Genomic DNA, 18,898 nt, shown 5'->3' on the forward strand with positions numbered 1-18,898 from the left:
AAGGTGGACTGCAAGGCCGTCCCTGTGCAGAGCCCCTCAGAAAGGCCACCTGCATTCATTCCCCCCTCCACACGTCAGAACCGTCTCAGGGTCAGGGCACACTGGCACAAGCACACAGCCGTGTCCAGCACGTGCTCGCTTCAACAAATTGCCTGATGGTGACAGAGGGCTCTTGACCGCACATTTCAAACACACAGTGTTTCTTGTCTTAAGAAAGAGAAGCCGCAGGACCTGACTCCTCCTTTTCATTAAATGCTGGGATTATTTTAGTCTCATCCAACTTTGTCTTTGTTTTGGTCCCAGGACCCTGCTCATGAAGGATTCTAGCTTTCTAGAGTCAGGGACCCTCCTGGGTCCCCGTCATGAGAGGCTGTCTTTGGATGCAATAAGAGGTACATCCTCTGATCTTTTACATGGATTCTGGGTCTGAATTCTAACTGCAACCTGGTAAAACATGATCAACGGAGCCACCTCATAAAGATGCGTTTAAAGAGCAAATGCTAAAATTGGCCTAGGTCCCCAGAATACTTGGGCCATCACGGTCTTTGGAACTCATACTTTTTTGATTTGAGGATATGTATATGTCAAATACGCATTCATTTCATAAGGCAAGTTATGATTACAAATTCTTTCTTGTTACTCAGTTCAGGTTTTGATAAGAAGGTTCTGAAAAAGCCCTGTTCTTCTCAGCTTGCTGCATTTTAGAATTCTGGGGAAATGGGTTACACTGAAGTCCAGAATCCTCCTTCAAAAAAAGAAAGCTACGAGCTGTTTGATTTTGAGTCACTCTCTGAACAGCCATGGACACTGCTGCAGGGGAAGCTGACAAAACCACAGGCTTTATATCACATACACTTTACAGTTTACACACAGAAGGCAAACACAGCGACATCTTCAGGATAAATAATTAAAGCAACTGTCTCTGAAAGTCATCAAAACAACAGTAATCTTTAGCAGGCAGCTTCCGGCTCAACCCGGGCTCCGCCCACTGTAGAAATCAGGTCAACTCTATAGTTACTTCCCCCTAGTCAAAGGCTCACCTCCGTTGTCCACGAGCCAGCGGTTCTGGCTGCCCATGGGGTCTTTCTTTTTGATCACGCCCACCAGGTCGCCTTCCAAAAGGGAGACATCCAAGTCCTGCGCAGCGTTGAAGTTCCGCTGGACGTGGAAGAGCTTTTCCGGCGGGTACCTCGCCAGCAGGGAGCTCCGCAGCTCTTCCGACTGCAGCATGTAGCTTGGCTGAAAAGGTAGAACAGGGCCAATGAGAAAACTCACGCTGGCACCCTGGCAGCTATGGTTAATCTCAGCCTGCCACGGCAGGAGGGAGGCACCAACCCTGAGCCACATTTTTATAATCGAGTCTGGCTGTGTTAGGTAAAAAGCACACTGCAATGTTTTAATGGCTCTGAGGCAAGCTAACACCCTTACTTTATGCAACAACAAGAACAACAAAACAAAAATAGGATTAAAATACAACCAAAGTTCTGAGGCTGGGGAGGTGCTGTAGCCCAGAGGCAGAGCATATTTTTTACATGTGTAAGGCCTTGGGTTCAATTGCTAGTACCAAAAAAAAAAAACCCAAAAAACCAAAAAACAAAAACCTAAAAACTTTTTTTTTTTTTTTTGGTTTTTCGAGACACGGTTTCTCTGTATAGCCCTGGCTGTCCTGGAACTCACTTTGTAGACCAGGCTGGCCTCAAACTCAGAAATCCGCCTGCCTCTGCCTCCCAAGTGCTGGGATTAAAAGCGTGTGCCACCACGCCTGACCCAAAAACATTTTAAAACAAGATTATTTATATATTATGTTATAGTGGTCTGCCTGCACGTATGCCTGCAGGCCAGAAGAGGGCACCAGATCCCATTACAGATGGTTGTGAGCCACCCTGTGGTTTCTGGGATTTGAACTCAGGACCTCTGGAAGAGCAGTCAGGGCTCTTAACCTCTGGAGAGCCATCTCTCCAGCCCCTAAAATAAAATTTAAAATGAAAACAAAAAATTCTAAATACCAAGCATATCACTAGGTCTTATATTATTGTTATATAGACCTAAATAATGAGAGTTAAATTAAAGGGAGGAGCTGGAGAGATGGTTCAGGGGTCAAGGATGCTCTCTGCTCTTGCAGAGGACCAGAGAACCCATTTTAGACACCTCACGACCATCAGTGTCTGGAGCCCCAGAGCATCCAACGCCCTCTTCTGGATTCCACAGGTACCTACACATATAATCTAAAATAAAAATCTTTAAAATGAAAAACTAAAGGCAATAGTAAATCCAATTCTCCCTTGTAAACAAATGCTCATGGGATTTTATGGAGCAAATGCCAATATAGGGAGGGTGACCCGTCCTTCTTGTCTAGAAGCCCACAGGATCTGATGTATCTTACTGCAAATTTTAAAATATGAAAGACCTGTGTTAAAAAAACAAAACAAACAAACAAACAAAAAAATCCCAAAAACCACAATGCTACTCCAGGCAAAGAAGTCATTAAAGGTTTGGCTGTGTTAGCCTAATACAAGATCAAAACCAGACCTGACTCATTTCCCTTAATTAACTTATCAGTGTACAAGTGCTTCACTAAGATCCAAGAAGGATTCAGGAGGCATCAAACTCCAAATCTCCAGGTGGTCCCAGCTGGGTACCAGCAACCGCCTCAGTGATGCCCGAGATGGAACAGGCCCGACCAATAGCCTCAGGTTCTCCCTTGGTTATGAAGTCAAGACTCCCACACACTGCTCATGTGCAGAAGCACAGCAGCTGTTCAATATTAAATATGTCTACCTGCATGGTGCTCACGTGCTGGGCAGCTCCACACCTTAACTCGGTTAAGCCTGGTAATGGCCCTGTGATGGAGGGCTGGCCAGTATCAACTCCTGTCCGGAGATGAGGTGATGCGCTTAGATGCCCGGTGTGCACAGGTCAGTCCTGGAGCCACACCAGGTGCCTACTCACCATGCCCAGAAGGGTCTTCCGGGATGACTGGCGGTCTGTGGTTTTCCTCTCAAAGGGCTTCCTGGGCGCTGGGAGGGACTCGGGGAAGAATGTGAAGACCTGGAGCTGCTGTAGCACCCGGCTGTGCTCCTCAAGGAAGATGGCGATCAAGTTGCCTTCTCGGTCGGTGGCTTTCAGTAACTGCAGCCCGTGGGAGTCAAGACAGGAAAGGAGGGGACACAGATGAAGGACCCCTGGCCCAAGTCTTTAGAGCAGCAGTTCTCAGCCTTCCTAATGCTGCAACCCTTCAATACAGTTCTCACGTTGTGGTGACCCCAACCATAAAATGATTTTCATTGCTATTTCATAACTGTCATTTTGCTTCTGTCATAAATCATAATGGAAATCTCTGTCGTTTTGGTGGTCTTAGGTGACTGACCACACTGTGGTCAGCAGTAGTTGGCTTTATTATTACCAAAATGGCAGCTGATGCAAGAAACAAGGCACGGCCACTTCTTTCGAGCCAGCCCTTAAGATGGAAAGAGATGTTTGAACAACCTCAGGTTTCACAGCACCATGAATGGACCGAGGACCCCTGGTGGGCAGGACCTAATGACCCTACTGTGAATTCGAGAAGTACCAACTGTATTTCAGCGCTGACTTGGCCCCGCAGGGAAGGACTCACCGACAGCAGCGGCTGCAGCTGCTCCAGGGCTTGCTGCACGAAGTCACAGTGGGCTTCGGCATAGCCGTGGATGCAGTTGGTGAAGAGGCTCTGGGCGTACTGCTGGAACTTGGGCAGCTCGTCCAGCAGCTGCGAGTTCAGGGCCTCGTAGTTGTTTCGGGCTGACTGCAGCTCCTCCAGAGTCTTCTTGTCCTTCAGCTTCTCCGCTCGCTCAGTGCAGTTGTAGAAGTCCAGGAGCTTGTCGAACCGCTTCTGCACCAGCTTGTAGGGCCCCGTGAACATGTTCAACAACTGGTTTAAGGGATTGATGACGAGCCGCTCGGTCCTCTCTTTCTGTGGGGACAAGAGAGGTACCTTGCACCCAGGCACACCTTTAATCCCAACACTCAGGAGGCAGAGGCAGGTGGAGGATCTCTGAGTTCTAGGCCAGCCTGGTCTACAGAGTGAGTTCTGGAGTAGCCAGGACTATACAGAGAAACCCTGTCTCAAACAAAACAAAGCAGAAAAGGCATGTTGCTCGGCTGGTAAGCAGCTCATTTCCTGCCTCCAAAGCACTCTGGTGAAGGTTGATTTGGTCATGCCCGATACCTCTCCTTGCTCTTGGGCCAAGGCGACCCTGTGCAGACCCATAGCCACACCTTACCAGGAATTCCCTGGCAATCCTCACAATCGGGCCTTTGCCCACTTTGTTCTCTTTTTAGCTTCTTCGTTGCTGAATAGCGAAGTACACGTCAGTCCGATGTGTGAGGAGTCTGTGTGGCTCGTCTCCTTGTCTAGGAGCTCGGTGCGAGTGCTGACATCTGGGACTGCACCCCCTTCCTCATTTGCTAGGCCAGTGGTTCTCAACCTGTGGCTAGTGATCCATTTGGGGGTCAAACGACCCTTGCACAGGGGTTGCATATCAGATATTTACATTATGACTCGTAACAGTAGCAAAATTACAGTTATGAAGGAGTAATGAAATAATGTTATGGTTAGAGTAACCACAGCATGAAGAGCTGTGTTAAAAGGTCGAAGCCTTAGGAAGGCTGGGAACTGCTGATCAGTGATTACTGCATGCTAAAGCCCACTTGTACCTTTCACAGGGCATTTTTCTCTTATTCCTCCTAGAAGACAGACATGGACATTGACTATATGCCACTACACACATAAAAACATAAATAGGTAATCCATATCGTATGTATTTCCTGATGTGTGCAGGAGCATGGAGCATGTGCGTTCGGATGCTGGAAGACACCACTGGTGTCGCGCTTCAGGAGCTCTTGCTGTCCTGAAATACACTAATAAGCTCGGATGGCTGGCCAAGCAAGCTACCTGTCCCTACCTCCCCGGTAATGAGGACAAGAGAGTGCCACCACACCTGGTATTGTCTAACAAGAGTACTGGGCACGGATCTTCTTAGGTCCTCAAGCCCTTTGTCAGCTGTAGTGACATATTATGAAAGGGATTTCCTGTTGAAGCTGGAGAAAGTTTCCCCCTGTGGGCACTCCTGCAAAGGGGCTCTAACAAGCCATAAGCCACACAATTGTGTAGCCCTACCGCCCTTTGGAGTTTCTATGCAATGTGGCCTTTAGCACTTTCTCAAAACCTGATGCCTCTGCCTCTGCGGAAGGGACTTCTGTGAGAGCTGCCCTATGAGAGGTCCCTGGGAAGGGAGCCAAGCCTTGAAGGGGGGGTGGAGGGGGCGGCAGACAATGTCACTTACAAACCGTGTGAAGAGCTGGTCACTGATGTAGCGATGCACCTTCTCGAACTGCTCCAGGTCATGATGTCCCCTCTCCATGCACAGATCCCATATGCTCATGGCTGCCACCACCTTCACACATGCAGATTCCTGGAGCCCATGAAGAAGACACGAGTGAAAATACAAAGAGCTTCCTGGTCTTTGCCAGTCGCCCTGTGCAGCAGCCTGTGCTGATTATCCTACCAAGCAAATTCCCCCGTCTTGGGCAGTCTTTCCACTCGGAAACAAGCATGCCTTTATAAATGATGCATGGGGCACAGAAAAAAAGAACTGTAGAACTACAGAAACCTGGTGAATTTATCAGTTTGACATTGTTTTTTAATACCCTGGATGGTGGTGGTGATGGCGCATACCCTTTAGTCCCAGGACTCAGGAGGCAGAAGCAAGCAGATCTCTGAGTTCTAGGCCAGCCTGGTCTACACAGTTAGAGTAAGTTTCAGGTCAGCCAGAGCTACACAGAGAAACCCGAGAGAGAGAGAGAGAGAGAGAGAGAGAGAGAAAGAGAGAGAGAGAGAGAGAGAGATTGATTGAGATTGGGAGAAAGATTGGGAGAGAGATTGTCTGTGTAATTGTGGGCACTTGTAGAGGCCAGAAGGGACATCACATCCCCTGGAGCAGGAGTTACAGACTGTGAGCTCTGCCTGTGGTTGGGAACCAAACTTAAATTCTTCAGCAGAGCATGAACCTGAAAGAGTTTTTCTCTTTTTAACATGGAAGGCATCATGAATTTGTATGTCATCTGTGAGCAGGAGCCGTGCTAATCTTTTCTGTACTGTCCCGATTTTAAGTACCAAACTGTCCAACCAAGCACCCAACAGTTCCTTTATTCACTAATAAGTGAACTAACTCAGAACCAGATGATCTCTGGACAGCCAATGAGCAATCAGCTCCCCGCTCAAGTCCTAACTCACCCACTCCTTCCCTCAGGCAACTGCTTCAACCTCCCTCAGGACAAACCCTCCTGCTTCCTGCAAGGACTCTGGCTCCCCTGGTGGCTTCCCACCACTAGAACAAATGATGTGACTCACTCTTGTCCCCTTAACCACGCCCACTGAGAGTGAGCTCCAAGAGCGCAGCAAGTTGTGTTTGCTGGCTCAGTTATCGTATAGCACTTCATGCTAGCGAAGCGAACTGCACAGGAGAGACCCTGACTCTGCATCTGTTTCTGAGTCCTGAGCTAGGTTTCTTTCTTTTTTTTTTTTTTTTTTTTGTCTATTTGACAAGGTGACTGACATTTTTAAGTTTAGGGAATGCCTACTGTTTTGATATTAATGCAAATGAAACCCAATGCATAAATTCTCCATGAGTATATTCCAAGAGCCAACAAAAACCCCCATAGCAAAATGCATCTGTGTCTCACACACTAATAGTTTATAATATTTTTAGGTATTTTACTTAAAATCATAACCATACAGGGAGTCCCATGTATTTATAAAAGCCTACACGTTGTCAGCAGGATAAACTGCCGAGTCTCCTAACTCTTCTCTAGCGGAGATTGCATAATGTAAAAGTGAATGCTTTTTAATTCTGTGTTTAGAGTATGGTGGTGCAAGACTATAATCCCAGCATTCAAGAGAGAGGTGGGAGGGTCTTGGTTATCCTTGGCTATGGAGTGAATTTGAGGCCAGTCTGGACTACATGAGATTTTTACCTCAAAGGAACAAACAGAAACACCGTAAAATCCCTGAGTACCAGCTGTGTGCAATGTATGCAGCTGGTGTGCAGCCAGTGAGCAGCTGCATATGTGCTGCGGCCTCTCTGGGTCCCCTAACTGTAGTTAGGAAGGGCCATTCACTTTTATGTCTGTGACACAAGTGTCCCAAGCATTATTGCCTAACCTGTGCTGCCAGTGGTCAGAGCTACATGGACCCACCTGTGGAATGGCTGTCAGTATCATGCCTTACCCCCTTGTCATTTTTTACTTAAATTTTTTGGAGACAGTCTCATCTGACATCAAATCCACGGCAATCCCCCTGTCTCAGCCTCCTCGGTGCTAGGAGACCACCCCTCAGCGTGCCCTTGGTTCTCTTATATAACATCATATTCACTTATAATGAGGACACAGCAGACACCTTGCAGTGCCTACACATGGCATTCTAGTAAATCAAGAGAATTCAGAGAGAACAGCAATGACCTGAGCCCACCTGGTGCCCTTTGGCCTCTCCTATACCCTTAAGGATCTTATGGTCCCAACAGTGCAACCAATCAAGGGTCATGGTGGCTCACACCTGAAATCCCAACACTCAGAAGATGGAGGCAGGACAATCAGAAGTTCAAGGCCAGGCCTGGAGAGATGCTCTATGGTTCAGAGCACTTGCTGCTCTTTGGAGGACTAAGGTCAGACCCACATGTATGTGTGCACATACTGCCCCCTGCCCCCAGATACACAAATAATAAAGTAAGACTTAAGGAAAAAGACAGGTTAAGGCCATCTTACAATACACAGGGGGTTGAGACTAGCCTGGGCTACAGGAAACCCTTCTCAAACACCTCAGCAGGGACCTCTGAAGATCTCCACCTTCCATCCTCCCTTCATCCATCCCTGTATCCCAGCCCCCACCTCCAGCAGGCATTCCCTGGGTACCTACCAGCTAAGCCTGCCTGAGAAGGAAGTAGGCCACTGAGGTAGGTATGTGTGCTTTAGATCTCACTCCCTCCTCCACCACATCTAATCCCTTGTCTCATCCCCAGCTCCACAGCAGACTACCTGCTGTGGCCTCTCCTTACAGTAGGCGCCAGCTCCAGGGGATTAGGCAGATCCTGATGGAATGCTCTGCTCTCTTTCCTGGCCCTTCAGTCCATTCCCATTCCCTAAATCACACCTGGCAGAACCCTAGGAGCATTTGCTACCAGGCAACCCAGAGCCACCACACTCTCCTAAAAACCAGAAAAGGCAAGAGAAACTAGGTGGTGGTGGTTGGGGGGAACGACACCCACCTATCAAAGGGAAGACTAGATATAAACACCTAGAATTACAATCTCCCCAAACTCAGACGTCTATAGATGCCAATTTAAAATCACAATAACAGCCAGGCCAATGTGTTTCCAGCAGAGCCCAGCCAGTTGACTAGAGCAGGCCCTGGGAAAGGGCACCATAGCTGAAGCGCAGACAATGACTTTAAAACAGCCTTATGGATGGGATAGAAGTCTTTAAAGTGAAAGTGAATGAACCCCTTGAATCTATGAAAGCAAATGGTGGAAGGAAAGGGTCCAAACAGTTCAAGACCTGAAAGTGGAATCAATAAAGAAAACTCAAACCAAGGGAAATGTGCACATAAAAAAATAACTACTCAACAGGAACCTCAGGCAGGGCTCAGCAGCAGAGTACAGAAGGTTCTCAGGCACTGAAGACAAGACAGAAGAATGGATACCTCGGTCAAAGACAATGTTAAATCTAAGACTCCAGGCATAAAACATCCAGAAAATCTGGGACAGGGTGAAAGACCAAACACAAGAATAATAGGTCTAGAGGAAAGAGATGAAACCCAGGGCAAAGGTACAGAAAATATTTGCAACAAAATCATAGAAAATTTCCTACCCTAAAGGAGGAGATGTCTATCAAGGTACAAGAAGCATACAGAATGCCAAATACATTGGACCAGAAACAAAATTCCCCTCTGCACATAATAATCAAAACACTGAGTGTACAGAACAAAGATAGAACATTAAAAGCTGCAAGGAAAACAAACAAACAAACAAGTAATACAAAGGCTGACCTATTAGAACAACGCCTGACTGCTCCCCGCCAACCTCCTGCCTCAGTTTTTCAAGACATGGTTTCTCTGTGTAGCCCTGGCTATCCCAGAGCTCACTCTGAATACTAGGCTAGCCTCAAACTCAGAAATCCACCTGCCTCTGACTCTGCTTCCCAAGTGCTGGGAGCAATGGTGTAAGCCATCACTACCCAGCAATACTTGACTTGTAAAAGTCAGAAGGGCCTGGACAGATGTTCTACAAATTCTAAGAGATCCCACAGATCCCAGCCCAGACTACTGTATGCAGCAAAACGTTCAATCACAATAGATGTAGAAACACTTCCCAAAACCAAATACAAGCACTAATATCCATAAACACAATCCTACAGAAGGTGCTAGATGGAAACCTTCAACCTGAAGAGGCTAATCCCACCCGAGAAAACACAAGGAATAAACAATCTCAGGCCAGCAAAACAAAGGGCAGGGGGAAACACACGAGAACAAAATAACAGGAATCAACAAACACTGCGCACTGGTAACTCTCAACACCAGTGGTCTCAATTCCCCAATAAAAAGGCACAGACTGACAGAATGAATGCAAAGCCAGGATCTAGCCTTCTGCAGCAGCCAGGAAACACATCTCAACATCAAGGGCAAACATTACCACTGGGTAAAAGGATGAAGAGAGATTCCAAGCAAATGGACCTAGGTGTAGCCGTTTTATATCTGACAAAAATAGACTCTAAACGAAAACTAATCAGAAGAGTTAGGGAAGGGCCCTGCATGCTGAAAGGAAAAATCCAACGAGAGGACACTGCAATTCTTAACACCTGTGTACCAAACACAAGGACACTCAATTTCACAAAAGGGACAAACACTACTACAGCTTAAATCACATACCGACACTCACACTCAGACAGTGGGAGACGTCAATATCCAACTCTCAGCAATGGAAAGGACATCCCCAAAAAAACTGAACAGAGAAATACTGGAGCTCACATACGTTATAAACCAAATGGACCAAAGAGACATCTACAGAACATTTCACTGAAACACAGAAGAATATGCCTTGTTCTTTAGCACATCACGAGCTTTCTCCTAAACTGAGCACATATTCAGACATAAAGCAAGTCTCAACAGTTGCAAGAACGTTGAAATGATATCCTGCATCTTATCTGACCACCATGGATCGAAGCTGGACGTCAGCCTCCACAGAAACAACAGAAAGCTTATCAACTGAGATGAACTACTCCCTACTGGATGAGAAATGGGTCAAGACGGGAAACTAAGAAAGAAAAGCTATCTAGAATTGAATGAAACTGAAAACACAGCTTACCTGAACTCAGGGACATAATGAAGGTGTTAGTTCTAAGAGGCAGAGTCATAGCACTAAGTGCCTACATTAAAAAAAAAAATCATAGAAAGAACAGATGTCAAGAAATAATTAAACTCAGGTCTAAAATGGATAAAATAGAAATGACAACAAAACAAACAAACGAAGAATCAATAAAAACCAGAGTTGGTTCTTTGAGAATCAGTAAGACTGCCAAGCACTTACTTATCCAGATGAACTAAAGGCAGAGGGAGACCATCCAACTTAACAAAATTAGAAGTGAACAAGGGGCATAAAACAGACACCGAGGAAACCCAGAGAATCATAAGGACATGCCTGAATGTCACCAAATCAAAAATCTGGGGGCGGAAAAAAAAAAGGATAATTTTCTTGAAACATCACTTACCAAAGTCAACCTAAGATCAGACACACAATTTCAAAAACCAACACGCTCTAGTGAAATAGAAAGCAGCAGTCTTTAAAAGTCTCCCAACCAAGATGAGCCCAGGGCCATATGATTTTAGTGCAGAATTCTACCAGACTTTCAAAGAAGAGTTAATGCCAACACTCCCGCAAATTATTCCACAAAATACAAACAGAATAAACATTGCCCTAATTTGTCTTATACGTCTAGTTCCTCTGATACCTAAACCTGATCAAAAAAAAAGCTCAATTACAGACTAATTTCCCTTATGAACATAGATGCAAAAATTCTCAATAAAATACTTGCAGATAGACTCCAAGAACACATCAAAAAGATCATCGACCATGATCAAGTAAGCTTCAACCCAGAAATGCAAGGATGGAGCAACACATGTCAATTGATAAAAGTAATCGACCATGTAAATGAACTACAAGACAAAAACCACACGGTCATCTCACCAGATGGAGAAAAGGCCTTTGACAAAGCCCAACACCCTTCATGATACAAATCCTGGAGAGATTAGGCATTCGGGGAACATACCTCGACATAATAAAGGCAGTTTGTATCAAGCCCGCTGTCAACATCAACTTAAATGGAGAGAAGCTCAAAGCAATTATACTAAAATCAGGAACAAGACAGGGTTGCCCACTCTCTCCATACCCACTTAATAGAGTGCTTGAGATCTTAACTAGAGCAATAAAACAACGGGAAGAGATCAACAGGATACAAATAGAAAGAGAAGTCAAAGTATCTTTATATGCAGATGTTATGACAGATACATAAACGACACTAAAAATTCCACTGGGAAACTCCTACAACTGATAAATAGTCTCAGTGAAGTGGCAGAATATAAAATTAACTCACAAAAATCAGTAGCCCTCCTATATACAAATAACAAGCAGACTGAGAAGAAACTCAGGAAACACCACCCTTCACAAGAGTCTCAAAAAATAGAAAATATTTTGGGGTAAAACTAACCAAGCAAGTGAAAGACTTGTAAGACTAAAACCTTTAAGACACTGAAGACAGAAAAGGAAGAAGATAACAGGAGATGGAAAGATCCCCCATGCTCATGACCAGTAGGATTAACATAATAAAAATGGCCACCCCACCACTCTACAGATTCAACACAATCCCCATCAAATTCTAACATAATTCTTTACAGATCCTGAAAGGTCAATTTTCAACTAAAACAATCCTGACTAATCAAAGAACTTCTGGTTGTATCACCATTCCCAATTTCAAGTAATAGTACAGAGCTTTAAAAATAAAAACATCATACTATTGGCACAAAAACAGACATGTGATCAATGGAATCAAATTGAAGACCCAGACATATATCCACACATCAATGGACTCCTGATTTTTGATAAAGAAGCCAGAAATACACACTGGAAAAAAGACAGCATTTTCAACCAAAGATGCTGGTCCAATGAAGACTGCAGAGAGATCCACACTTCTCATTCTGTACAAAACTCAAGTCCAAATGGACCAAAGACTTCAACATGAGAGCAGAAACACTGATCTGAGAGAAGAGAAAGTGGGGGATAGTCTTGAACTCTGGCACAAGAGAAGACGTTCTGAACTGAGTATCATTATCACAGACACTAAACAATAAATGGGATTTCAAGAAACAGAGATGCTTCTGCACAGCATCGTTAAGACAGAGCTGCAGCCTGCAGAATAGGAAAATATATTTTCCAACTACACATCTGATAAAGGGCTGACATCCAAAATATATACAGAACTCAGGAAACTGGGTATGAAGAAAACAAAAAACCCAATTTAAAAACAGGGGACAGACAAAACAGAATTCTCAAAAGAGGAAACTCAAATGGCTGAGAAGCACTTAAAGAGATGTTCAACATCCTTAGCCATCAGGGAAATGCAAATCAAAACCACTTTGGGATTTCATCTTATGTCAGTCAGAATGTCAATACCCATAAAACAAATGACAGCTCACACTGGCGAGAGTGTGGGGTGAGGGGAACACTCATCCATTGCTGGTGGGAATGTAAACTCATCGTCATTATGGAAATCACTGTGGCAGTTCCTCAGAAAGGTGGACATAAATCCCGCTATGCCAGTCTAGGGCACACACACAGAGGACACTTCATCCTACCACAGGACATGTCCACTGCTGCTCTATTCATAACAGCCAGAGACGGGAAACAACCCGGATGTCAACCAATGCATGAGTGGATAAGGAAAATGTGGTTCCCTACACAGTGGAATATTACTCTGCTGTTTAAAAAAAAAAAATGAAATCATGAAATTCACAGGTGAATGGATGGAAGTAGAAAAACATCCTGAGTGAGGTAAGCCAGACCCAGAAAGACAAGTATGGGGTTTGCTTATACGTGGATGTTAGCTGTCAAGTCAGATAAACAAGCTCAACGTGGAGAACCACAGAGGTCAGGTGGAGGGGATGGGACTGGGGAGGGGGACAGATCTTCCTGGGAAGGGGAATAGAATAGAAAAGTTATGGATAGAGCGCAGGGGTGGGGGGTAGTGGAGGGGGATAATGGGATGGGCTGGGATGGGAAGATCAAACATGGAGGGAAAGGGAGGAACAAAGAGAGGGAAGGCTAAAACTAAGGGTCATTTGAGGGGTCATACACAAACCTAATACAGTATAAGCTTCCTAAACTATGTATGTATAATGAAGGCAATCGGAGTGAAGTCACCAAATGACAGGGAAAACAGAGCCCCAGCTGGACATCTCTCATTACCAAATAAAGCCTCAGTCCCGGGAAGGGGTTGCATTTATTTGCGTTGTTGGCCAAAGGCGTCCCATGGTATCCTCTAAACAACCCAGGCTGTTGAAAAGGCTCTCCACGGGCTGGTGAGATGGCTCAGTGGGTAAGAGCACCCGACTGCTCTTCCGAAGGTCCAGAGTTCAAATCCCAGCAACCACATGGTGGCTCACAACCATCTGTAACAAGATCTGATGCCCTCTTCTGGAGTGTCTGAAGACAGCTACAGTGTACTTACATATAATAAATAAATAAATCTTTAAAAAGAAAAGAAAAGGCTCTCCACAAACTGGTGGCAAGACCTTATGTTGAAAATAACATCTACACAACTCATTGAGCATGGGGGTGGGGGGTGTCAAGCTGGTGCCTGTGTTCTTGGAAGGTCCCCTGCATGCTACCAAGAGAGAAACCTAAGTACCAACCCAGCTACAAACTCTCTGGCCCATGGTCTCCTGCATGAAAGACACCCTTGTACAATGGTAGCACAAAGCTTGTGAGAGTAACCAACCAGTATCTGATCTACAGCCCACTCCATGAGTTAGAACCCATACCTGGTGCTGCTTGGGTGACCAAGAACCAAGACTAGACAGACAGGCGGGGATTTAGGGGAAAATCAAATACTACTCTTCTACAAAAGGAACATGGCAATCAAATGACACCTAATGACATTCTGCCATACTCATAGATCAGTGCCTTGCTCAGCCGCCATCAGAGACACTTCCTCATGCAGCAGGTGGAAACAAATAGAGAGCCACAGCCAGACATTATGCAGAGTGAGAGACCTCAGATCACCCAGCCCTGACCCTCCCCTCAAGGATCAGGGACCCTGAGGAAGAGGAGGTGGGAAGAGAAAAAGGAAACAAGGCGCTCGAAACAGGACCGGAGCACACATGAGCTCACAGAGATGGAGGCAGCGTGCCTCACTGTGAATCAGGTCCTGTGAGCTACATGGGGTCTGAACCAGACGGGACCCTAAAGAAATGCACACACGGCCCGTCCCTCACCCAGAAGCTATCCCCAGATGATGACCATGGACAAATGGAAACTAGTTCTCTCCCAAGGAGTCTCAGCAGTGGATGCTAAGTAGCATCTTTGGAGGGTCCTAGTCTTATAATGTCAGGAAAGGGCTTTTTAAAAAAAATAACTTTAATTTTTGGTTTTACTTTTTAGTTATTTGTTTATTCTTATTTATTTATTTATTTTTGGTGTTTTGAGACAAGGTTTCTGTCCTGGAATTTGCTCTGTAGACCAGGCTGGCCTCAAACTCACAGAGGTCTGCCTGCCTCTGCCTCCCACTGCTGAGATTAAAGGCATGCACCACTACTTCCTGGCTTTATTATTGTTGTTGTTAATATTATTTTAAGCCCTACAGATTTCGCATTTTTATAGGATTCCTGAATGTGCAAACAAGTATTTCTTTTTATCTCAGTTTCTTGTGACTTTTCTTTTTGTCTGTTTTGTCCAATTTTGATTTGTCTGGTTTTATCTTATTTTATTTTTATCCCTTAGGTGTCTATTGTTGTCTAATGAAGACAGAAAGGGTGGATTCAGATGGGAGGGGAGGGAGGGAGGAAAAACCAGGAGGAGTAGACAGAGGGGAACCCATAATCAGAATATATCATATAGGGGAAAAACTCTATTTTCAACAACAACAACAAAAAAAATAAAGTGCTTATCTTTTAGAATGTTCTAACTAGTGAATAACTCAATAAGATAATAATAAAAAGTACCCGGTGGAAAAGCCTTCATTTCAGTCCAGACTGCTTTCATTAAACAATGTCCTGGGTGAGCAAGTAAATGGCAGAAGACTGTCCCTAACCACAGCGATGGCGACACTCACCCGTATATGCTGGAGGTAGAGGGACAGGTCTCGGATAAAAGATTTAATCAATCTCTCCTGCATCCGGAAGTTCTTTTCTGTCTCTTCAAATACTTCATCTTTTAGCTGTTCAAGAGGAGAAGTGCTTTTAGAGACTCCGGCCTTCCGCTCAGCAGACCCCCGACCCAAACGGTAAACCAGCAGCTTCCCTGAATCACACCGAGCTGAGTTTGGGACCTGCCTCTGTGACTCTGAATTCTCAGACACACGTGGACCCACCTACTTCCAAACTGAGCTCACAGTCCCATGTCCTGGAAGGGTTGTCACCCTCTGCATTCCTGCCACTGCTCCATCGCCCACCAGGTCCTTCCCTTATCCTTGCTCCAGCCTGGTGGCCCCTCTCCCATCCCCTCCACAAAGGGTCAGATGAACTTTCACTGGCTGTTTAACAACAGTGTGACAGTGTTCAGAAACAAAGTGCGGGCCGTGGCAAGTGAGTCCCTTCTGCCGTGTGCCCTCCGTGCTGTTACCATCTGTATGTGGCATACAGGATGACCTGTGGAGACTTCCAGGTCTCCAACCGCCAAGCTGCGGTTCAAATTGCTCAGTCTCCTACTTTCATGGTTTCCTCTTTGTAGCATCAGGCATCCATTTAGATGATCTTTTAAATCCCTTCGAGATTAATATGTCTGCATTGTGGATCAGGTTCCCCAAACAGATCATAAGTGTCTTAGTGGTATGAAGACCACAGTAACTTTTGTATGCTGGCCCAGCTCGCCTCTTAATTTGCCTCTGTGCAGATTATACGCAGCTTGGTAGCTGCAGGGCCCTGTCTCCACTAACGGGCAAAACCAGAGGAGGCACCAAGAAGGGTCCCATGCCAACCCATGCCAACAGCTGCCCTCCAGGGCCCTGGAGAGCTGTCAAAGATAGACTGGGCCTGCCAGCGAAGGGCTCACCTGCGGAGCGAAGCCAGTGAGGTGTTTGAGGTGGCTGCTAACGCGGCTGGACTTCTTGATGATGGAGTGTATGTTCAGCTTGGAGATCTTTTCCATCAGGCTATCTTCATCCCCTTTGCGGTACTTAAGCACTAGGATGCAAGCCAAGGCCTCTGGTCAAGACAGCTCCTCCCCCACACCAGAGCTCAATGAGCCTAACAACCCAGAGACGCGAGGCTTCTCTAAATCGGAACCAAAAGGGACGTTAACCCAAACAGCGACGAGTGCTTGTCCTCAGTAACTTATAACTGAACCAAGGATTAGTCTGAAGAGCCAGTCGGCTCAGAGGCATGGCTCCCCCCGGCAGAGTGACTGGTGGTCAGGGAAGGGGCTGAGGATAGGAGGAAAGGCAGCAGAGCCTGAAGGCTGGGGCTGGGGGATGTCTGAGTTCGATGCTCAGGTCTGTCACTAATCAAGTCTTGGCTTTATAAAAGCCACTTTGTCTCTCCGAGCATCTACTACTTTGAGTCACCTAAGGTTAGCATATGATGGCTGTGTATAAAATGAGATATTTGTGTACAACACTCTCACACAGTACAGCCAGTGCCATACTTTGAGCATATTCACAGAAAACTCTGGAGACTGCAGTCGGTGGGAATGGTGATGTGGAGCAGAAAGGACACCCTGCCAGTGTGGAAGAGGACATTATATCAGGAGGCCAAACCTAAAGGAAGAGCCCCCATGGCAGAGAGGTCCAAGAGCCACAGCGCCACTCCTCACTGTGATGACATGACAGAGGGGGAGGCAGGGAGTGTTGGTTTCTTGTAGACTCCAGCCCACTGCAGGCCAGGCTGCCGCTCTACAGAACCTGACTCGGTGCAACCTCCAAGCTCTGCCTGCTGAGCGTTCACTCAGTGAGAGATGGCGCAGGAGAGAATGAGGCAATCCAGCTCACTCTATGGGGTAGTGAGTGGGCATCTGTTAGCTGACTGCCCAGGGCTTGGGGGAGATGAGGGGCTCACAGCAGAGAGCAGGTCACCGGGCATAGGTGGTGATGAGGGGAAGACCCTGAGGGTATCACGGCCCAGTCCACCTACACACCTCCCACAGATGCGTTTTCTGCCCCACTGCTTACTGCTTAGCCATCCATGCCTTGTGTCCAACTGTGCAGAGTGATGCTCCTTATCACTGCCCCGTCTCTCACCCCGGCCCCACCACACCAGGCCCTGCCTGGTCTAGCTTTTGGGAAATAATTCTTCAACCGGGAAACCTCCTTTACAGTAATTGCGCCTTTCTTACCCAGATCCTTCCGACGCTTGTACTCATTAATGTTAACATTGATCTCCTTGACGGCGAGGACCGCGTTGGTTAAAGGCACTTTATCCGGGTGGGATTCTGGGGTGGAATTCAGCAACTCCATCAGCAGCAGCGGGTAACGCATTATTCTCTGTACGGGCTTGATGAGGAAGGAGCCCAGGTTGATGTAATTGGTGCATCCCCTGGGAAAGCAAGCAGAAGAGGACTCCAGTCATCGGCCAACGCCAAGGCGTCTCTGGGCATCACCCGCTATCCCTAAAGACAGCTTGGTCTTTGACTCTGCATCTGCGTTTCATTCATTCAACAAATACAGTCCTGTACCGCACAGTAATGGCTGTGCCCTGAGACATTTGATGTTGGGTGACAATGCTGTACTGATCACACAGAATGCACTACACACAGTGAGGCAGCCACGGTGACCCCAGGGGTATGAGCTTTGAGAACCACTGTCATAGAGGTAGCTAACCACTGACTGAGAAGTTGCTCCGTGGTGTGTGGCTGTATTTCCTGGGCACCTGATAATTATTAAGCACTATTATAGGTGCTCAACGGCAACCAAAAGATACCCTTGTGATGGGAAGAAAACAAGCAGTAAGCAAATTAAATACAAAGTGGTATTTGGTATTGGTAAATGCTATGAAGAAAATGGCAAAGTAGGCCTAGATTTCTGTCTATAAAGAAATGAAAGAGGCCTTCTAAGGGCTTCTAAGGGAGAAATTCACCAACTAAACGGTGTGTGCACCCGGCACCCGGCGGAGGGACTTACCATTCGTGGTACAGGCTCCTGCAGGGTGGAAGCGTGAGGGGGAAAAGAAAGAGTGCATTAGAGAAAGCATCATCTTCTCACCGTTATCACAACAAGCCCACTGCACAGACAAAAGCCACACGGGACAGAAGAAAACTGTGGACACCAATTAGACAGTGAGCCACCATCTTCCTGGTTGCTTTGTACCTAAAAATAGCTGACTCAGTTTGAGACAAATATGGTTCCTTCCCTCCTTCCCTCCTTCCTTCCAACAAGGTCTCACTATACAGTGTGGGCTGGCCTGAAACTCACTGTGTAGACCGTGCTGGACTTGAACTCACTGCAGTCCTGCCTCAGCCTCCTGGTGCTGAAACTAGAGGCACGTGTCACACTACCCCTGGCTTACTCTACAAGGGACACAATTGGGAAGTCACCTAAGATTTCCATTACAGAATGGAAACGAGCAAGCACTGGACACATAATAATGAATCCCTTATGTGTAAAGTGATGTTGG

General features: G+C 46.2%; 1 protein-coding gene and 1 non-coding gene across 7 annotated transcripts in view; both read right to left on the bottom strand.

The window, feature by feature from the left end:
* The window catches only part of Dnmbp (dynamin binding protein), a 93,418-nt gene that overhangs the window by 4,369 nt on the left and 70,151 nt on the right, over window positions 1–18,898 (bottom strand). For 5 of the 6 annotated variants that reach the window (XM_006527351.4, XM_006527350.4, XM_006527352.4 and 2 more), the window contains 8 exons: window positions 18,406–18,423; window positions 17,622–17,821; window positions 16,344–16,474; window positions 15,406–15,510; window positions 5,319–5,447; window positions 3,614–3,946; window positions 2,950–3,129; window positions 1,041–1,239 (listed from right to left, as the gene is read on the bottom strand). In XM_006527351.4, the coding sequence (XP_006527414.1) occupies window positions 1,041–1,239; window positions 2,950–3,129; window positions 3,614–3,946; window positions 5,319–5,447; window positions 15,406–15,510; window positions 16,344–16,474; window positions 17,622–17,821; window positions 18,406–18,423 (1,295 nt within the window). The remainder of the gene's footprint in view (window positions 1–1,040; window positions 1,240–2,949; window positions 3,130–3,613; window positions 3,947–5,318; window positions 5,448–15,405; window positions 15,511–16,343; window positions 16,475–17,621; window positions 17,822–18,405; window positions 18,424–18,898) is intronic. The other variant, NM_028029.4, reaches the window with a different exon arrangement.
* On the bottom strand, window positions 6,062–6,168 carry Gm24400. The gene has a single exon (XR_003952971.1). It is a non-coding gene; the product is annotated as a U6 spliceosomal RNA (small nuclear RNA).

The sequence above is a fragment of the Mus musculus genome, chromosome 19, assembly GCF_000001635.26.
Source record: "Mus musculus strain C57BL/6J chromosome 19, GRCm38.p6 C57BL/6J".
NCBI lineage: Eukaryota > Metazoa > Chordata > Mammalia > Rodentia > Muridae > Mus > Mus musculus.